Raw genomic sequence first — 16,825 nt, forward strand, 5'->3', positions numbered from 1 at the left:
GATTTTATAATGTGATAAACTAGTCAAAATCCCCCTACCCTGACCCCCCCCCCCCTTTCCTGGCCAACCTAAACACACCCACATGTATAATTTAGTGCACTTCAGCCGTTGCAATAGTGAAGCCAACCGAGCCGAAAAGAAAGGCACAATGTCACAAAGAAGCACTTGTGCTGCCTTCAGCAAACAAGGTAGGTGTGAAAACAGCTATTGCGATCAGTATTCAGTACAGTATAGCACTCCATCTTCAGAAAAATATTTGTTTCCTACTGTGTCAATTTATTATAAATTTAGCACATTAGTCTAAGTAGATTGATGGAATGGAAACCAGTCTCTCCGTCTCTGTCTCTCGCTCTCTGTGTTTTAATGGTGAATGGTGATTCACTCTTCAGCCTCAGGACATTTAGTTAATAAGGAATTCAGTCACATGATGATGACCGCTCTTCCTTTTACTCTCCACCTAATATAGGCTAACAATGACCTTGGGGCTCTGTCTGTAACACACACACATAGTTGCACACACACGGAGGACATCAGGGGATCAGAGGTAGGGAGTGAGTTGGATTTAGTTAGAGGCAAGCAGAAGAGATGATTGTTAAGGGAAAAGGTGATGAGGCAGATGGAGAAAATGGCGGAGGTGAGGAGACTGGAATGGAAGGAGACAGATAAGAGAGCTGGGAGATGGGGACAGGGAAGCAGGCAAATGAGAGGGAAATGACTGCTGGGAAATGACTGCTGAGAAAAAGCGATGGGAGGGAAGCGAAGTTATAAGAGAAGGGGATGGAAAGGAGGAATGGGCACAGAGGAGGAAGTGATGAGGTACAGGATAGAGTGCTCTGGGGGCTGGAAGGTAGTAAAAATGAAGGAGAGAAAAACAATACTGTGGAGCAGAGACAGGGGCTGGTGCTTGTGTGGTGTTGGATGATGTTACAGGGTGATGGTGAAGCTTCCACTGGGCGGCTCATGCAGAGTATGGGTTTTTAAGGTTCACTGATTACCCTCAAGACCTGAAAGCACCATTTCGTGTGTGTGTGTGTGTGTACGCATGTGTGTGTTTACAGCCATCTAGAAATTTACCTGTGGTAATCTCTCTCCTAGTTTGGTAGTGTCACGCTTGCAGGTGGGAATTGGTCAAAGCTAGTTTGGAGAGGAAAAAAAAATGCTAAATAGCAAACATCTCCAGCCAAAGACCAAGTAAATGTGAATTTAGACTACAGTTTGTCAGAACAAACCTCAAATTGGTATCACATTGTTAATGTCAAGAAAAAAAGTCCATATTAAGATTCCGTGGATATTTTGGCATTTGTAAAAAAAAAAAAAAAAAAACACTGAAGCACTAATATTTATAAGTTGTGTTTTTTATATCTCATTACACTAATACATTGAATTCAAGGAGTCTTAGAATCTAATGGTTTAATGCCCTTATGTCAGACAGCATATTATTCAGCATGTGTCATAAACATGGTCATATTTAAAATTTAGTCCTTCAAACTAGACATTGCTGTACTTGACCCTTATTTTTTTGTTATCATACTGCCAACTCAGCTGTGACCTTTCGGGATTTTATGCCCTCCATTCCCCCTCTCACACACACCTCCTGCGATGCAGTCGAGAACCTTTAATTCCAGACTTGCTAAATGTATTAAAGTTGTTGCCCCATTAAACACAAAGCATTTTCAAAAAAAAATGAAAGCCCCTTAGAGCTGGGTTATTCAACTCTAGTCTCAGAGGGCCAGAGTCCAGCATGGTTGGGTGATTCTGCCAGTCCGTGATTTGACTATTCTGATAATTAACTGGTGTAGTAGGTGTTTTGAAAGAGATTGGATACACTATTCTGCTAAAATAACTGAAAATGCTTAATAAGAAAATTAAACTAGCCAGGAGTTACTTCTTAGACATGATTGACGATCACAGACACAACCAAAGATTCCTCTTCTTCCTGTTCCTCTTTTCTTTTTTATCTGCTGAATCTTATTGCCATAAGGCAAAATAATAATGAGCATTCATCCCTTGGATTGGCTGTTCTTTCCTCATACAGGGGTGAAAAAGTACCACATCCTCTACTTCTGCTACTGTTTGCTAATCTCATATTGTAGTGATATTATTTCTGATATACTCTCATTGTCCTCTTGACCAGTTACCTGCTAACTTTCTTATGCAGGTTCTCAACCTATAAGCCAGTCATTCACTGCAGTATGGAATTTTTCCATAGTGTCTCAAAATGGCCATTGTCTGGCATTTCTTCAAGAAAAGAAATCTGGACTCTTTACTGCTTAGTAATTACAGACCAGTCTTCAACATGCCATTTCTTGGCAGAATAATTGAGGAGGTAGTTTCCATTCAGTGAAATGACTACCTGTGCTTCTTGCTGATAATTTAACAAATATAACGTTGGCTGCTGTTAGTGTACAGACAACACAGCTAAATCTGTTCTTAGCACCTAATTCTTGAAAATGTGTTGCCTCATTGCTTGACTGCTTAGATCTTAGTATGATCCAGTATGTAAATAAGATTCAGAGAAAAAATATACTTGTACATTTAGACTTTTTGTCTGTAATGTGATACATTAGGAATGTGATCTCAACTTGTGACATATTGGGAATGTGATGGAATGAAATTTCATAATTAACGGCCTCCACATTCCATTATCAAGATTTGATTATCAAGCATCTGTTTTTCAACAATAAATGACATGACTTTTCTGTTAATTTAAAAAATAATAATAAAAACTTGATGTGACAGGATGGAAATTATAAGCTTGGCAGATCCTGTCAAGGATATAGAAAGCAGATTATCAGTGTTGAATATGACCATCATATATGACAGTGAGTAAAGCACTGTTTATCTAAAACAATTGAAGTTCGACTGCTTGGACAGTATAATCCGATGGATGTTTTAGAAATTCCTACAACTAAGTATGGACAGGATAAAATTCTGGTTATTGGAAATGAGGAACTCTTAATGCTTCAGCAGACCAAGAGATTTTGGACAATTTCATGCTCCCAACTTTGTGAGAACAGTTTGGGGACAGCCCCTTCCTGTTCCAACATGACTGCACACCACTGCACAAAGCAAGGTCCATAAAGACATGGATGCCAGTTTGGTGTGGAAGAACTTGCCTGGCCTGCACAGAGTCCTGACCTCAACTCAATAGAACACCTTTGGGATGAATTAGAGCGGAGACTGTGAGCCAGGCCTTCTTGTCCAACATCATTGTCTGACTTCACAAATGCGGTTCTGGAAGTATGGTCAGCCCTTGTGGAAAGCTTTCACAGAAGAGTTGAAGCTGATATGGCTGCAAAAGGTGGGCCGATTTCATATTAAACCCTGTGGATTAAGAATGGGAGGTTACTCAAGTTAATATGCATGTGAAGGCAGACAAAAACGAATACTTTTGGAAATATAATGTATATCCAAGATCCATATCATTCTGGGCACTTCTGATAGCGAGAAAGTTATATTCGTCATTCCATGAATTCTTTCATGTCATGAGCTTATGTCCTCCATAATTTTGTTTACATATTACGGTCACCAAAAAACGAGATTACACAAGTTGTGACGTATTGGAAATGTGATAGGGTGGAATATTTCACACTTAACTCGTAGCTACAATTTGTTATCAAGGTTAATAAATTACATGACTTTCTGTTAATATTAAAATACTACTACTACTACGAAGATGAAGACCTGTAATAGTCTGTGTGGCATGTGGTAATCCTGTCGAGGTTTGCAGCTGATAATGACGAATTATCAGTGTTGAATATGATCACCATATATGACCGTTCACAGGTGATAACCAGCATATCAGTGGGTAAAGCACTGTTTAGCTATAGCTATTGAAGTCTGTTCACCTTTTGATCCAATGAAAAATATATCAGCAGTGAGATTTTCACATTGGTCAGGTTCTACACCTTCTGTAGCCTGTAGACTGACCCAGACTTGATGAAACCACAGTGACTAGATGTATCTGCTTCCACAGTGGCATTTTAACTGAGATTTGTATGTACAGCACATAGTGTTTCAGGCTCACTCACAGCCAGAGTGTCTCCTGCTCTACCCCTCAGCTGGGAGCAAGTCTGTGTGCTTCTCAACTCTTTTGTGTTTAGATATTTATAGGCATGGCCTGGTCTCAGATCCTCCCATGATGGAGCTTTATTCTTCCATGCTGAGCCTCAAAACATCTCACCTGCTCCATTTCAGGCCCTTTCTGAGTTTAAAAGTTGCTTTTGTGGAAGTGTTAGTTCTCTTGCAGGCCTGTGAATCTTTTGTGTGAACGATATGATTTAAGGACATGGTAAGTCTGCGTGTACACGCAAGTGTGTAGGCAGCAGGTCTCTTCTGCTAATCAGAGGAATATTTGAGAGGCAGGCACAGCTTCCCTCAGTGTCTTCACAGTGATAACAATGTGTATTTTACTGAAGCCCTAGATTCCCAGCAGGCATCAAATGGAGAAAAGTGAAATAACTGACAGGACTTGAAATAATGTGCAAGATTTGGACTGTGAATAAAAAGAAGAGTGGTGCAGATGGAGCGTTATAGACCTGAGGAAAGAACTAGGTGAGGAGGCTGATGTAGTTGACTGAGTTAGAGTGTACTTAGAGAACGAAATATAGTGATGAAGAGAAATGCAAAGACGAAAAGCACTGTAATAGAGTTCCTCTGGCTGTTTCCCAGGTGGGAAGGTGTTGTTTTAGTAGAGCTCCTGTGGGTTTGTCAGCACATATTTAAAAAATCTTTTGGATTATGAACTCCTTTACTGATGATTACCATAGTCAGGCATGTGTTTCTGAAGTCTCTTCATATTTTTAATTTTTAAAACAATATTTTGGTGAAAAATCCGTTTTACCCACCCACACAATTTGGTCAAAAATTATTATTATTTCTTTGCACTGGAGCTGCAAGGCTAATGTAGCTTACAAATTATGGAAGTTAATGTCCTGTCAGCACCATGCAAACTGCACATCACGTCTCCAACCATGGCAGATAGTCTAAAAAATGATTGCTTTGGTACTATACAACTTTAATGTTGTATAGTGTTAAAAATGGACTAAAGTACAGTAGAAGCAGTTTTTTAAAACTTATTTGTATTTTTGTACATTTTATAGATATGTTTATGTTGGGGCTGCCAAACAAACAATTGACAATAACTAATTGCAATTAAACACATTATTTTGTGAAGCCATTTATCACATTTTTCTTGTTTTGCCAAATTTAACCCTGAAGAAGCATTGTTTCCACTTAAAAGTGGGGTCATTTTGCTAGCATCACCGCCATGTTTTGCTTACTTAAGAATCAGCATCCTTCAGTGCATTAGCTGGAAATAACTGTGACATATTTGAAAAAAATACCTTCAAAAACAATGAATATTATGATTTTTGTTCAAGGTTTCACAAACTGCCCAGCACTAAATTAATTTAAACATAATTAGTTTTGCTCTCTTTGTAATCAAAAGTGCAGTTTGTCTGTCATTACTTAAAAGATCACTATGTCCACAACATGCTCAGAAATGTGTATTCTGATGTAATTTCTCACAGTATCAATAATTTATTGTCATATTACTCACCCTAGTTAATATCATAAAAATAAAATGGTACTGTCAATAATTTGTGGCTGTGCAACACCACAATTCATATTATGCTTATAATCTTGCATTACATTTTGGAAACGTCGGCTTCATAGCACCGCTGCAAAAGTAAGAGGCAAACTTTAAACACCAAACATGTCTGAGTGCATTTGAGGTAAGGGAAATTGTAATTTTTATTTTTTCCCCCCATTCCAGGCTATCACTAGATACCTTAATAGAGAGGGCCTTCTTTTCAGAATGTGTTTGGTTGAGTGTGGGAGTGTTAGAGTGTGTTGGCGCATCACAGAGAACAATGACTCCCATGGGATGACAGAATGGGAGTGTGTATGTCATGCGCCTCATCTTGTTTGTGTGTGCATGTGTGTTGAAGAGGCTGTTTCCCTGAGGTTGAATCGTCAGTGTAAAGTCAAGAGTAGCATATGATATCAGACAACATGAAATTCCTGTTAGGCAACAGCTAGCCAGTAAATATGCGGATCAGTGCCTGCATGAAGCCTGCGTTAGATTAAATCTAAGAGATGGGATCACAGAGCCTTTACATGCACCTATACACATACAGAATGAGGAAGTGCAGGAGAAATGGGTATAATTTTACATACACAAGTACTTTCCTGGCTTATGTTCTAGACTTAGTTTTGTAATTGGGTTTCTTTCTCTTGAAGTGTTATAGACCTCTCAGACCACCTCTAGATCTTTTCTCTATTTAGCTCAAACAGAGAATATTAGGTATTAGAGATGGTATATAGATATCAGTACTGGGTTCATATCAGTAGAAAATGCTGAATTGTATAGTTTTTAAAAAGGCAATATTGTATTCGTATCAGGTGATATTCAAGGGATTTGTAGTGCACAGAAATGAAATGAACTAGATTCCTGGTTGAAACTGAGATTAAAGCCATTAAGGTTTTTTCAGGTAATAAAGAAAATGCATTACTAAAAACAGTTTACTCAAGATTACCTGACTAAATTAAATATAGCATGTGGACTTCAGTATGTACATTGAAATTTGACATCCTGAACTAAAGAGAATGGATGGTCATCCATGCTATATTTTTAGATTTTCATTTTAGCTGTAGTGTTTGTGTTTTTTTCCCCCCTTCCCCCCATCTCGTGGTGGTGCAGGGACTGGTTTCTACCACGGTTTTGTTTTGTTTTCTTTGTTAACTGTATTCTGTGTATTAAGCAGGATGTTGTGTTTACATGTGATATTAAACCTATAGTGGTGAGAGTCATACCTCCTCTTGATGAACAGTGAATTTTAAATCTCTTATTAAATATCCCTCATAGAAATAGTGAAAGTTTTACAAAGCTACCTTTTTTTCTCCACTATTTATGTGGTGCTGCTTAAACTGTAGCGCGGCTCAAATGAAAACAAACTGCATTTTTAATGAGTTTCGTTTCCCTTGCATTTATTACAAATGATAAATGATAGATTTTGAGAGATGGATGTTGACACTTCACTGTGTGCTTATTGATGTTTTTTTCAGCCAGAATGTTTTACCTTCTTTTTTCTGTCTTGGCAGAAAATGCCACTTTTGACCATTTTCTGGCAAAATTTTTCAGTGGCCAAAAAAGATTGGATTGGCAAATTAAATCCAAACTTAAACTTGATTTTGACTAGTATATGTCTAGTATATTAGGTCTTTGTTTCTTATATTGCTCGTTTTTGTGCTATTGTGGTATTTCATTTAAACTATTGTTTGAATATAAACAATAAACAAAAAAGAAACAAGCAAAAAAGGAAACAAACAAAAAAAAGAAACAAAAAAATGAAAGATAACTGCAGAATGAATTGTATGATGCATTTTGTAGCGGTCACCTGCATCAAAATATTTGCATCCACTAGCAGCTGTGTTTCTTATAGTATGACTGATCCATCCTTGTTGGCTCTGGCAAAATGCTAGCAAAACCTTTCACCAGTGAACAAATATACCTGTCTTCATCCTCTCCATGATGCCTGCCATGCTAGTCAATCAGTGTTTGGGTGAATGTGAGTGTTGTAACCCAAATGAACACTGTCCACTGACAAACACTTGTAGCCACGCTGTTTGCTGCCTCCCACGCCCCAGCTTCTCCTCCACGCAGTTGGGGCTTAGATTAGCTTACCGCCACACGCATGCCACACACACACACACACACACACCCCTGCAAACAGTCGATCAATAATGTTGCCGCGGAGCGCCTGATCAATATTGGCTGGATTTAGAGCAGCAGGGGAGCAGAGATTTAGTTGTGCCTATTTCCCAAGCAGCCTCAGGAGGACACACAGCCCTCCACGTATCTGTGTTTCTGTGTGCGTGTGTACGCCCCCTCTCTGCTTAAAGGAGCTTTTTAAGGGACTAGATGTTTGTGTGGACCATTTTCTCTTGTGTTGTTACTGCATTTGCCCTTTCAAGCTTTAAAGTCATCCTCTAAGTGTCCACATACATACTGAGTATCCTCTTAAGTTGTATGGCGCAAACCTAAGGTGCTCTTGTTGCAAAGAACATTTTGTCCTGGCTTGTTTGAAGCCCCAGTACCAAACTCGGACTGCTCATGCCCATCATTAGGTGTTGCAGGGGGTGGTGGCTGCGCATTTTGATTGCAATGCCTCTGCTTAAGAATCATAATGAGATCAACATTGGTTCTTAGTCTTCAGATAAATAAGCGAGAGCTGAAATTCCTCTGCTTTACTGAAGTCCTTTATGATGAAGATAAGGGTTTATAAAAAGTCTTAATTAAAAGTTTATCAGTGGTTGGCAAGCGGGAACTGAGGAGTCATAGTGTTAGCTTTTGTATCATAATGGGCACCCCCCCAGAAAGATGGCTAGATAACATCAAAAGCCTGCTTGCAAGGTCCTGCCTGTTATTAAAAATGCACACACACCCAAGTGGCTTTGATTTGTGGTAATGTGGCAGTGTCTAAAGTGGCCCTTTTTCTGGTAGGCTGGACAGGGCCCTCACAAAAAAATGGCATTAGTAACAATAAATCTAATTACTTTATGCAAAGTGGCTGCTGTTGTGCTTTTAATAAGAACAAAACAAGACTTACTTTTGTTGCTATTAACAGTGCATTGTGAACAAATGGTATCTTGCTTTGATGTGGAGAAAAGCAAATGAGCTGATGCAGCCCGACAGTGGCGACCTGCTGGGGAGGCAAACGGAGTATGTGCAAGCAGACACAGTGCTTCCCTGCAAAAACCAACAAGCCACTTCAAAGACTGGGCAGCCTCCCACCCCCTCATCACCATCGCTCTGCCATGTACTGTCTTTCTCTCGCACTTTTTCTCATACTTTTTCTCTACCTTTTCTCATTTTTTTTCGCTCTCTCTCTCTCTCTCTCTCGCTCTCTCTCTCTCTCTCGCTCTCTCTCTCTCTCTCTCTCTCTCTCGCTCTCTCTCTCGCTCTTTCTCTCGCTCTCTCTCTCGCTCTCTCTCTCTTGCTCTCTCGCTCTCTCTCTCGCTCTCTCTTACTCTCATTCTCTCTCTCTTTTTGCTCGCTCTCTCGCTCTCCTTTTCCAGTCTACCATTATCCCATTCTTCAAAGAAAGCAATCTTTTTAAACACTGTCACAGTTTCCAAATTTGTTTTGAATTGATCTTTGCCATGTGCATGCATTGATTTAGCACAGCAGTTTGTTTCGTTGGATGGCCGTTTTGGAGGAGTCGCTCTCGAGATGATGAAACCTGCTCTCCATCTGCCTCATGCCCTGATAGGAGAATGACTTTTGAGAGTTTTCTGCACCTTATAGATATTATAGATGGGTATTGAACTCAGACCAGGCCTCAGTTTATTCTGATAGCATCTAGAAATGTAATGTCCTTTCTATTTCAGGCTGCATGAAAGGGCTGTAGATTAGTTTTGTGATGAAATGTAGAAATGAGACTTTTTTTTTAAATTGTTAATAGACTTATATTTTTTTTCCTCCGGAAAGCTTGACACACTGTGCTCCACCATTCTCTGGTGAAAGGTTTTGGTTTTGTCTTGCCTCAGTCATGCCCCCCACCCCCTCCCGACTCATTCACAGTGGCAGGCCATTGGTAGCTGAACATTGCGTTTGACCTTTAGTGAAAACAGTTTAGAATGGAGCCGGGGGAAGCATGTAAATGACTGCATGGTTAGAGCTCTGGCATGGAAAAGGCACGACTCCCACCTGCATGCTGGTGTCTTTGTGCATGTGTGTATAAATAAGCCTTTCTTCTGCTAGTCCTGAGCCTTTTGGGCCTTGTGGACTGCATGCAGAGCACCATCATTAGCCTTGTCTTTGTCCACCTACCATGTACCATGTCCATATCAGGCTCTCTCACATACAGAGAGCGACTAGTATGCATTAAGTTTGTCAAACAGAGGTAGAAGGGGACAGAAGTGACAAAGGAGATTAATTTAGACAGTTGTGAGTAATTTGGAGAGATGTGAAATGAGTTGGAACAAGATAGGATATTAGCAAAGAGAATTCCATAAATTAGCCCCCATTTCCAGACCATTATATCGTTTGCAGTCAGTAGCACCACAGTGGAAGTGGGGACTTTTCAAATACAACTTTTATAGCGAATCACATAACTGCACAGGCGTGACCCAAAATCAATGAACAGACATTACAGGATTGTGCTAGACAAGAGATGGGAGTTAAAGCTGTCTACGTTTGATTAGTTCTGTGCAGACATGCTGAATCTATTTAGATTCCACTCAGTTGTAATCGGATTGTGCAGCTCGGGACTCTGCAATTGACACTGACGATGAAGCGGTGATGCAAGAGGATGACTGTGAGAGAGATGGCTAGATAGAGGTTAGCTAAGACAATGGTTTTGAAATGGATAGAGGAGGCTAGCATTTGAATGAATATAGAACTATACTAAAGAAAAGGTTGTGAACATAGTTCATTTGTAGCTGTTTAAAAATAGCCATTGTATGACTGTTCTGACAATTGGTTGATGAAGAATAGGTTGGTTTTTTTTTTGGTTTTTTTTTGGAGGGGGGCACTTTCTCCCTTTTAATAATGATTAGTTTTTACTTGGTGTCATTGAATAGTCCACAGTCATATTCAAAATCAATACCCACCTAACTAAAATTTTTGCCATTTGTCCAGCAACTTCCTTGTTCCTAGATATCTGACTGGCACTGGAATTCCTTTGGAAAAGCTTCCCAAAGCTTATCTTGTGACAAAGGGTTATATAGAGATGTTTATTACAAGAACACACACCTGTGAATTCACTCGTCTGTGGTCAGGGCATGTATGACCTCTGAGAGTTTCTCCAGCTTTAGGACTGAGCAGATCAGATGCGTTAATGTATACCGGAGCATTCAAGGCATGAAGACCTCAGTTGACTTCCTTCTGCTGAATCCCTCTCCTTCTCCCTCTCTCTCTCTCTCCCTCTCATGCTTTTCTGTGACTGTCAAAAGAATTAAGTATGGTTGCTATGAAAAACGATGGAGTCTGGCAGCTAAGGATTTTGAATCTTCAAAGTTTGTGTTACAAAACACCCCTTTTTTTTTGCTCTCTGGCTAGGTCTAAAAATCGTGTGCAAGAGAGGGAGGGAGTGTGTTTTTCGTGTTGACTGATGTGCTTTGTCACATTTGTGACAGTTTTGCCCTAGAATCATCCTCACACCAGTTACCAAACACAGCTTAAAGCTAAGACCAACCAATAACCAGTAAAAATGGCCATAGTTTGGAATTGAATTTGAATTATATTTCTTTTTTTTTTTTTTTGAGAACATTAAACATGTCATAGAATTTTATCTAATTCTAAGCCACTCAGTAATAAACTTTTATTAAACTCTAGAACAACTTTTGCAGTAAAGTTTTCAGAAGCATGCATTTAAATGGGTTTAAGAGTTAATGTTTTGAGTGCTCCACATGACTCAGGAGGATAAGCAGGTTAGAAAGTGTTTGTGTGTGTGTGTGTGTGTGTGTGTGTGTGTGTGTGTGTGTGTGTGTGGTGAACTTTTCCTGTGCAAAAACCTGGAAGTGACGTCACATAACTTCCTGTTTAGCTCTATAAAAGCCCTAGAGGGAGCAGAATGAGTTAGTCTTGTGGAGAGGTTAATAAAATGTGGTTGAAGCCCCAAAACCACTAAACTTGTGATTGAATAATGGACTATTCATACTAAGTTGTACATATTTGTAAATATTTTCTTTTTTGCACTGGATAAATTGCAATTTTTTTTGTTTGTTTCTTCACTGGGATTCAGTAAACACAGACTTTTCCACCCCAACCTGAAACATACCCTTGTGTCTTTTCCATCAGATCATCACAGAGTGTATTGACTGATAACTGCGCCCTGCACTCCCCCCTCCATGACCACAACTCCATTTCAACATTCTGCACTTTTTCTGTGTGTAGAGAAATAATTGCCAGACATTAATTAAATGTTGGCTACCTTATGTGTAGCTTGTGAAATAGTAGCAAAGCGTTTAATTGATCATGTTTTTGCTTGTAATAGTGCTGTAACAATTCTTAGTACCAAAGATGTGCTTTTATAACTGCAAGCATAAACTGACATTAATAATTTAATCCCATCTTCTCTCCTGGCTGATGTGTAGCACTATCACGAGACTTGCCATCTTCTTTATTTTTTTCTCACTGTTGTGCTACCATTGTTAACTCATTACTCTCTGTCAGTCTTTTGTTGGTATAAGCAGTACTTCATGGCTGTTTTTGCATCTGCTTTGTCCTGTCAGTTAGATGCCTAATCTTATTCTTATTAAAAAATCCTAGCAGCAGCTGACCCAACAAGCATAAAGATAATTCCTGTTCCTGGTTCATTAGCCAACAGAGGCTGTGTGAATGATTTATCTTTAGTCAATAGCCTGTTCCATTTCCCTATATATACATATATTCCCTACATATATAAAGCATGTTACTTCCAACTGGGTCTGCATGTAGAAAGCAGATTTTTTTATGACTCCAAACTTTAACTTTTTATGGTAAGATTTTTGATAAATCCTCATACTGACACTTAAGTACAGTTTTTCTGTATCTTTCCCCCTGTAATGAAAGACAACACCAAAAGAGATTCTGGACTTAGCACTTATAGGCCAAACTCACATTTTCCCAAAATTCTGTTTAAATTCACTGGGTTGTGGAAATAAACCCTTAGTGACAGAAGAGTAATTCTTTAGTAAAAGCACAATCCTTGCTTGCTTCCTGAGTCCATATTCTACACACCAACCTATTACACACTCTAGTGCCTCTTTTTCTTTTAAAGTTTTGTAATCGCTAGTCATTTGCTATCTGTAGCTCAACTATTCTTCTTTTTTCCCTTTCTACAGATGAAAAATTGTTATGTAGGCATTTCGTATGCTGTGGTGCTATAGCATTTAGTGTTTATATTGTTCCTTGTACGCTGTGCTCTGCATTTGTGAGGCTTTTAATATTTGTGGTTTTCAGTCTCTGTTTGGCGCGTGTGTGTGTGTGCGCGTGCAAATGTACATCATTCTATTTTCCTGTCCCGTACTGCCAATTCCATGCTTGGTTAACACTTGATCTGTTAGGATTAAAAAAAAAAAAAGCCAGTTACAGATGAGACTACTACTGTATCAACTCTACACACATATTGAGCTGACCGAGATGGCATTATTAGCCAGATAAGAGGAAACGAAATATGCGTTGAGGGCTAGGGCAAGTCTTTTAAGGTGATACAAGTGGCCCTCAGTATGGTGTCTGAGTGAAAGTGAGCATTTCTCTCTGTGATCCTGTTTGCATAGCGAGGCCATGGCGGGTCTGAGTGAATGTGACCCAAATGGAATTACTCTTCCATCAAAGGGAAGTATTCATGAATTAGGGATGACCTTGATATGAAAGGCCCATGAGACACAGCATAGAGTTCAAGCAATTTCACACCCATTCACTCGACAGTTTCAGAAAGTGGTGTGGAGAGAGCTGAAGAGGGGGAATGAGAGAGAAAGAGAGGCATAGAGGAATATGGGAATGGTAGATTGATATATTTGATGAACAGAGATGAAGGTGCAGCACTAGTAATTTATGATGTCTGTGGTGTTTGTGTCTGCCTGTTTTGGCAGATGCATTTGTGTTTCTCTATCCAGGCCCAACTCTCTTCCTTTCTCTAAACCACACAATTATGTTCCAGGTGAATGCTCTGTCTAGGGGTATTAGCAGTTTTAGTTGTGTTTCTGAGAGTCTATCATGTCGCCACAAAGTAGAAAAGAACCCAAGCTCCTGAAGTCATACATAATTCAAGCAAAGCTAACCATTTGGATATTACAGATTTCAATCATGGCAGTGAATGAGGGTTTTCCTCTGGTTATGAAGGGCACTTGTACCTCACATTCCAGTCTTTACATTGCTCTGCGCCTCCTTATGAAAAGGTCACTCGAGTCAAAGGCTCCGCTTACAATAGGCTTAATGCACAAAAGCAGACATGCTAGACTGCAGAAGCTTTTCTGTGCCACAGTAAGATTAAAGGGGTAGTTCAACATTTTGGCAATTAATCCCTTTTTCTACTTATCCAGAGTCAGATGAATTCTGTCTGTGTGCAATTTGAGCTTAGTTTCAGAATTTCTTAGCGTAATTAATGAAAGTCTACAGGTACAGCTGGCTCTACCCAGGGAAATGTAGACCTTATAGCAAGTGTTATTATTTCTTTAATGAAGTGGCAGCAGAGGCAGGCTAATAGTGATATGCTTTGAAGTTAATTTAGCAACATGTGGAGTTACAACAGGGAATGATTGAGAAGATTAGTCACTCTAAATGACAAATCCATTGCAACTTTGTTTAGTAGCCTGAACTCAGAGTGTACAAATAGCATTTAAAATGACTTTTTAAAGAGTATCTAGCTAACTAAACCCTTAAATACAGTGGTGGTGAAAGGAATCAGGGCTTGTGATGGGTTGCAAATGCAGATACAGGCATTTTATTTACTATCCATGTCACCAGTGAGTTTTATATGTAATGTTGACAGTGGAATATACTAGTAAGTCTGAGGGAAAACCATTTTTTTATGGAATTTTTTTTTTCTTTGGGTGTACAATGTAAAAATATTTTAGGCCATAATTTGCAAAACTAATGTAAAAAAATGCCTCCTGCATCAGACAGCATATTCATAATTATTTTATCCAATAGTTTTCTCTAGATTGAAGCTGTTATCAAACCACTCTGAAAAACGGCTTAACTGTTGAATCATGCATGTGTTTTTTGTAAAAAAAAAAAAAGTAGAATTCCCCTTTAAAGAAAGTTGTCCGTGTCTAAGCTGTTTTCCAAGTTGCATTGTTTAATTGTAGGAATAACATCTTTTATGTGTAAAACATTTCTTTATATGTAAAACTTTACCCATAATGCACTTGGTTAAAAGCCACCTTGGTACCACATGCTACACTTTAGAGGACTCTCTTCTGTTTGTCATGTCGTTTATCACTCTGCCTCTCTTACCCCACCCTAGTAAGAGTAGTGGGTGGATGATGAAGTTGACTGACACAGCCATACAAAAGCATATTTATTATTCTCTTTTATTGTGCTAATAAGGCAGATGCCAAGTACTGGAGCTTTGATTCAGATGTGATGGTGCACGCTAGTGGAAACATGTTTATTCTCTGTTGTTCTTTCCCTTTTTTCTTCCACAATGCAGATAAAAGTAGAACTGGAAACTGCTGGTCTGCTCTTGATTTGTGTGGGTGTGTGTGTGTGTAAAACTTTTAAAGGCCTTTCTCAGGCTTTGATCCATCTTTAGCCACAGCACGTATCGATCAGCAGTTCAGCCTGGATTACAGTTTAGCTTCTCAGCCAAAAACAGCTCTCACAGCCAATCACAAATCACTAGTGGCCCCTATGGCCCGTCACAAATCGGAGAGGTGAGAGGTATAAAAAATGCCTTTGAGCAGTAATGTCTTAGCTATAAGCATTTATGAGACCAGACAGAAGACGATGCCCCTAAGAATGGTTGCGCACTCCATGTGTACGTCTCCAGCTAGGAGTCTTTTGAAATTGTTGCCTATTGAGCAAGAGACTCAATAAATTAACCACAATTGTATAGTTTACTGCACACTGCAATACCAAGCTGTAACTAGACAACCCTAAATTAGCTTTTGTGAACAAAATGTCCGTTCTCTGGTTCTCAGAAGAGATGGTTAAATTTAGTAATGCTAGCCCCCATGGATTGATGAGTCTTTTTAACTGTTATGTCTTTTCTCTTTTTCTCCCCTCTCTCTCTCTCCCTCTCTCTCCATCCCAGAAGAGGGAGGACATTCAGATAGACTCAAGAGCCAGTCCTAAGAAAAATGCAGAGCCTGCCATCGACCTGCTGGGCCTGGGTAAGATGTGAGATATCTCATCCAGCTACACATCTGAGTGAATTATGTGAATCTCTGAAGCTCTAAGTGACATCACTGCCTTTGCTGATTTGGTCATGGCAGTAGGAATTGGGGCCTGACTGATATGAAAATTCTGTTACCAGTACTGATTTCAAGTAATCCAGGAGCCGTTTTATTCTGATAACTGATATATGACAGCTGATATAAAGGAGCCTTTATCTACAGCTAACATCTAATGATCTAGACTATCGAAGATTCATAACTGCAGCAGCTTATAACTGCTGATCCCCAATCAGCTGTGAGGCTCAGTTTTAAATGTCTGAACAGTGAGCAGGAGTTGGGAAATACAGCTATCAAGGTAAATAAAAAGCAAGGATTTTTGAAAGAAACACAAGCTGATATTAAACGAGACTTATCCATATCCACAGCCTGCAGTAATTTTGTGCTTTTGAAGAGATTCACCATAAAGCCTTACAATTTTATCTTTTTTCTTTACTTCTTACTTACTTTCCCTGTCAAATGCAGATGACACACTACAGGCTGTACCAGTTACCTTGGGGGTCTATACAACACTAGTGTAACTTGTTCAAAATAAATGAAAAGAAATCAAGCCCTACTAACACACCTAAAAAACACCTCAGAGCTGTAAAAAGGTATCATGCTTATGCTTTTGATCCTTCATTCAGAACATTTACAAAAATCTAACCTTTATTTTATTATGAATTATTATGACTTATTTTAATTGAGTTAAAAGAAAAATAAATCTTATCATGACATTTTTAGGCTTCCTTTTTTTAATACTTTGTGCAGTCTATCTTTGCAAAGATAACAGCTGTGTCTTCTATAATGCTTAATGAGACTGGAGAATGCACAGCAAGAGATTTGAGACCATTCCTCCCTATAGAATTTCTCTAGATCATTGAGATTCTGAGGTCTGTTCTGTGCACTCTCCCCTTCAGCTCATCCCACAGGTTTTCTATGGAGTTAGGTCAGGGGACAG

The 16,825-nt window shown here is 39.2% G+C and overlaps 1 protein-coding gene across 2 annotated transcripts in view; it reads left to right on the forward strand.

The window, feature by feature from the left end:
• The window catches only part of smap1 (small ArfGAP 1), a 95,377-nt gene that overhangs the window by 56,787 nt on the left and 21,765 nt on the right, over positions 1-16,825 (forward strand). For both annotated transcript variants that reach the window (XM_017722796.2, XM_017722788.2), the window contains one exon: positions 15,747-15,825. In XM_017722796.2, the coding sequence (XP_017578285.1) occupies positions 15,747-15,825 (79 nt within the window). The remainder of the gene's footprint in view (positions 1-15,746; positions 15,826-16,825) is intronic.

Source organism: Pygocentrus nattereri, chromosome 5 (assembly GCF_015220715.1).
Source record: "Pygocentrus nattereri isolate fPygNat1 chromosome 5, fPygNat1.pri, whole genome shotgun sequence".
Classification (NCBI taxonomy): domain Eukaryota; kingdom Metazoa; phylum Chordata; class Actinopteri; order Characiformes; family Serrasalmidae; genus Pygocentrus; species Pygocentrus nattereri.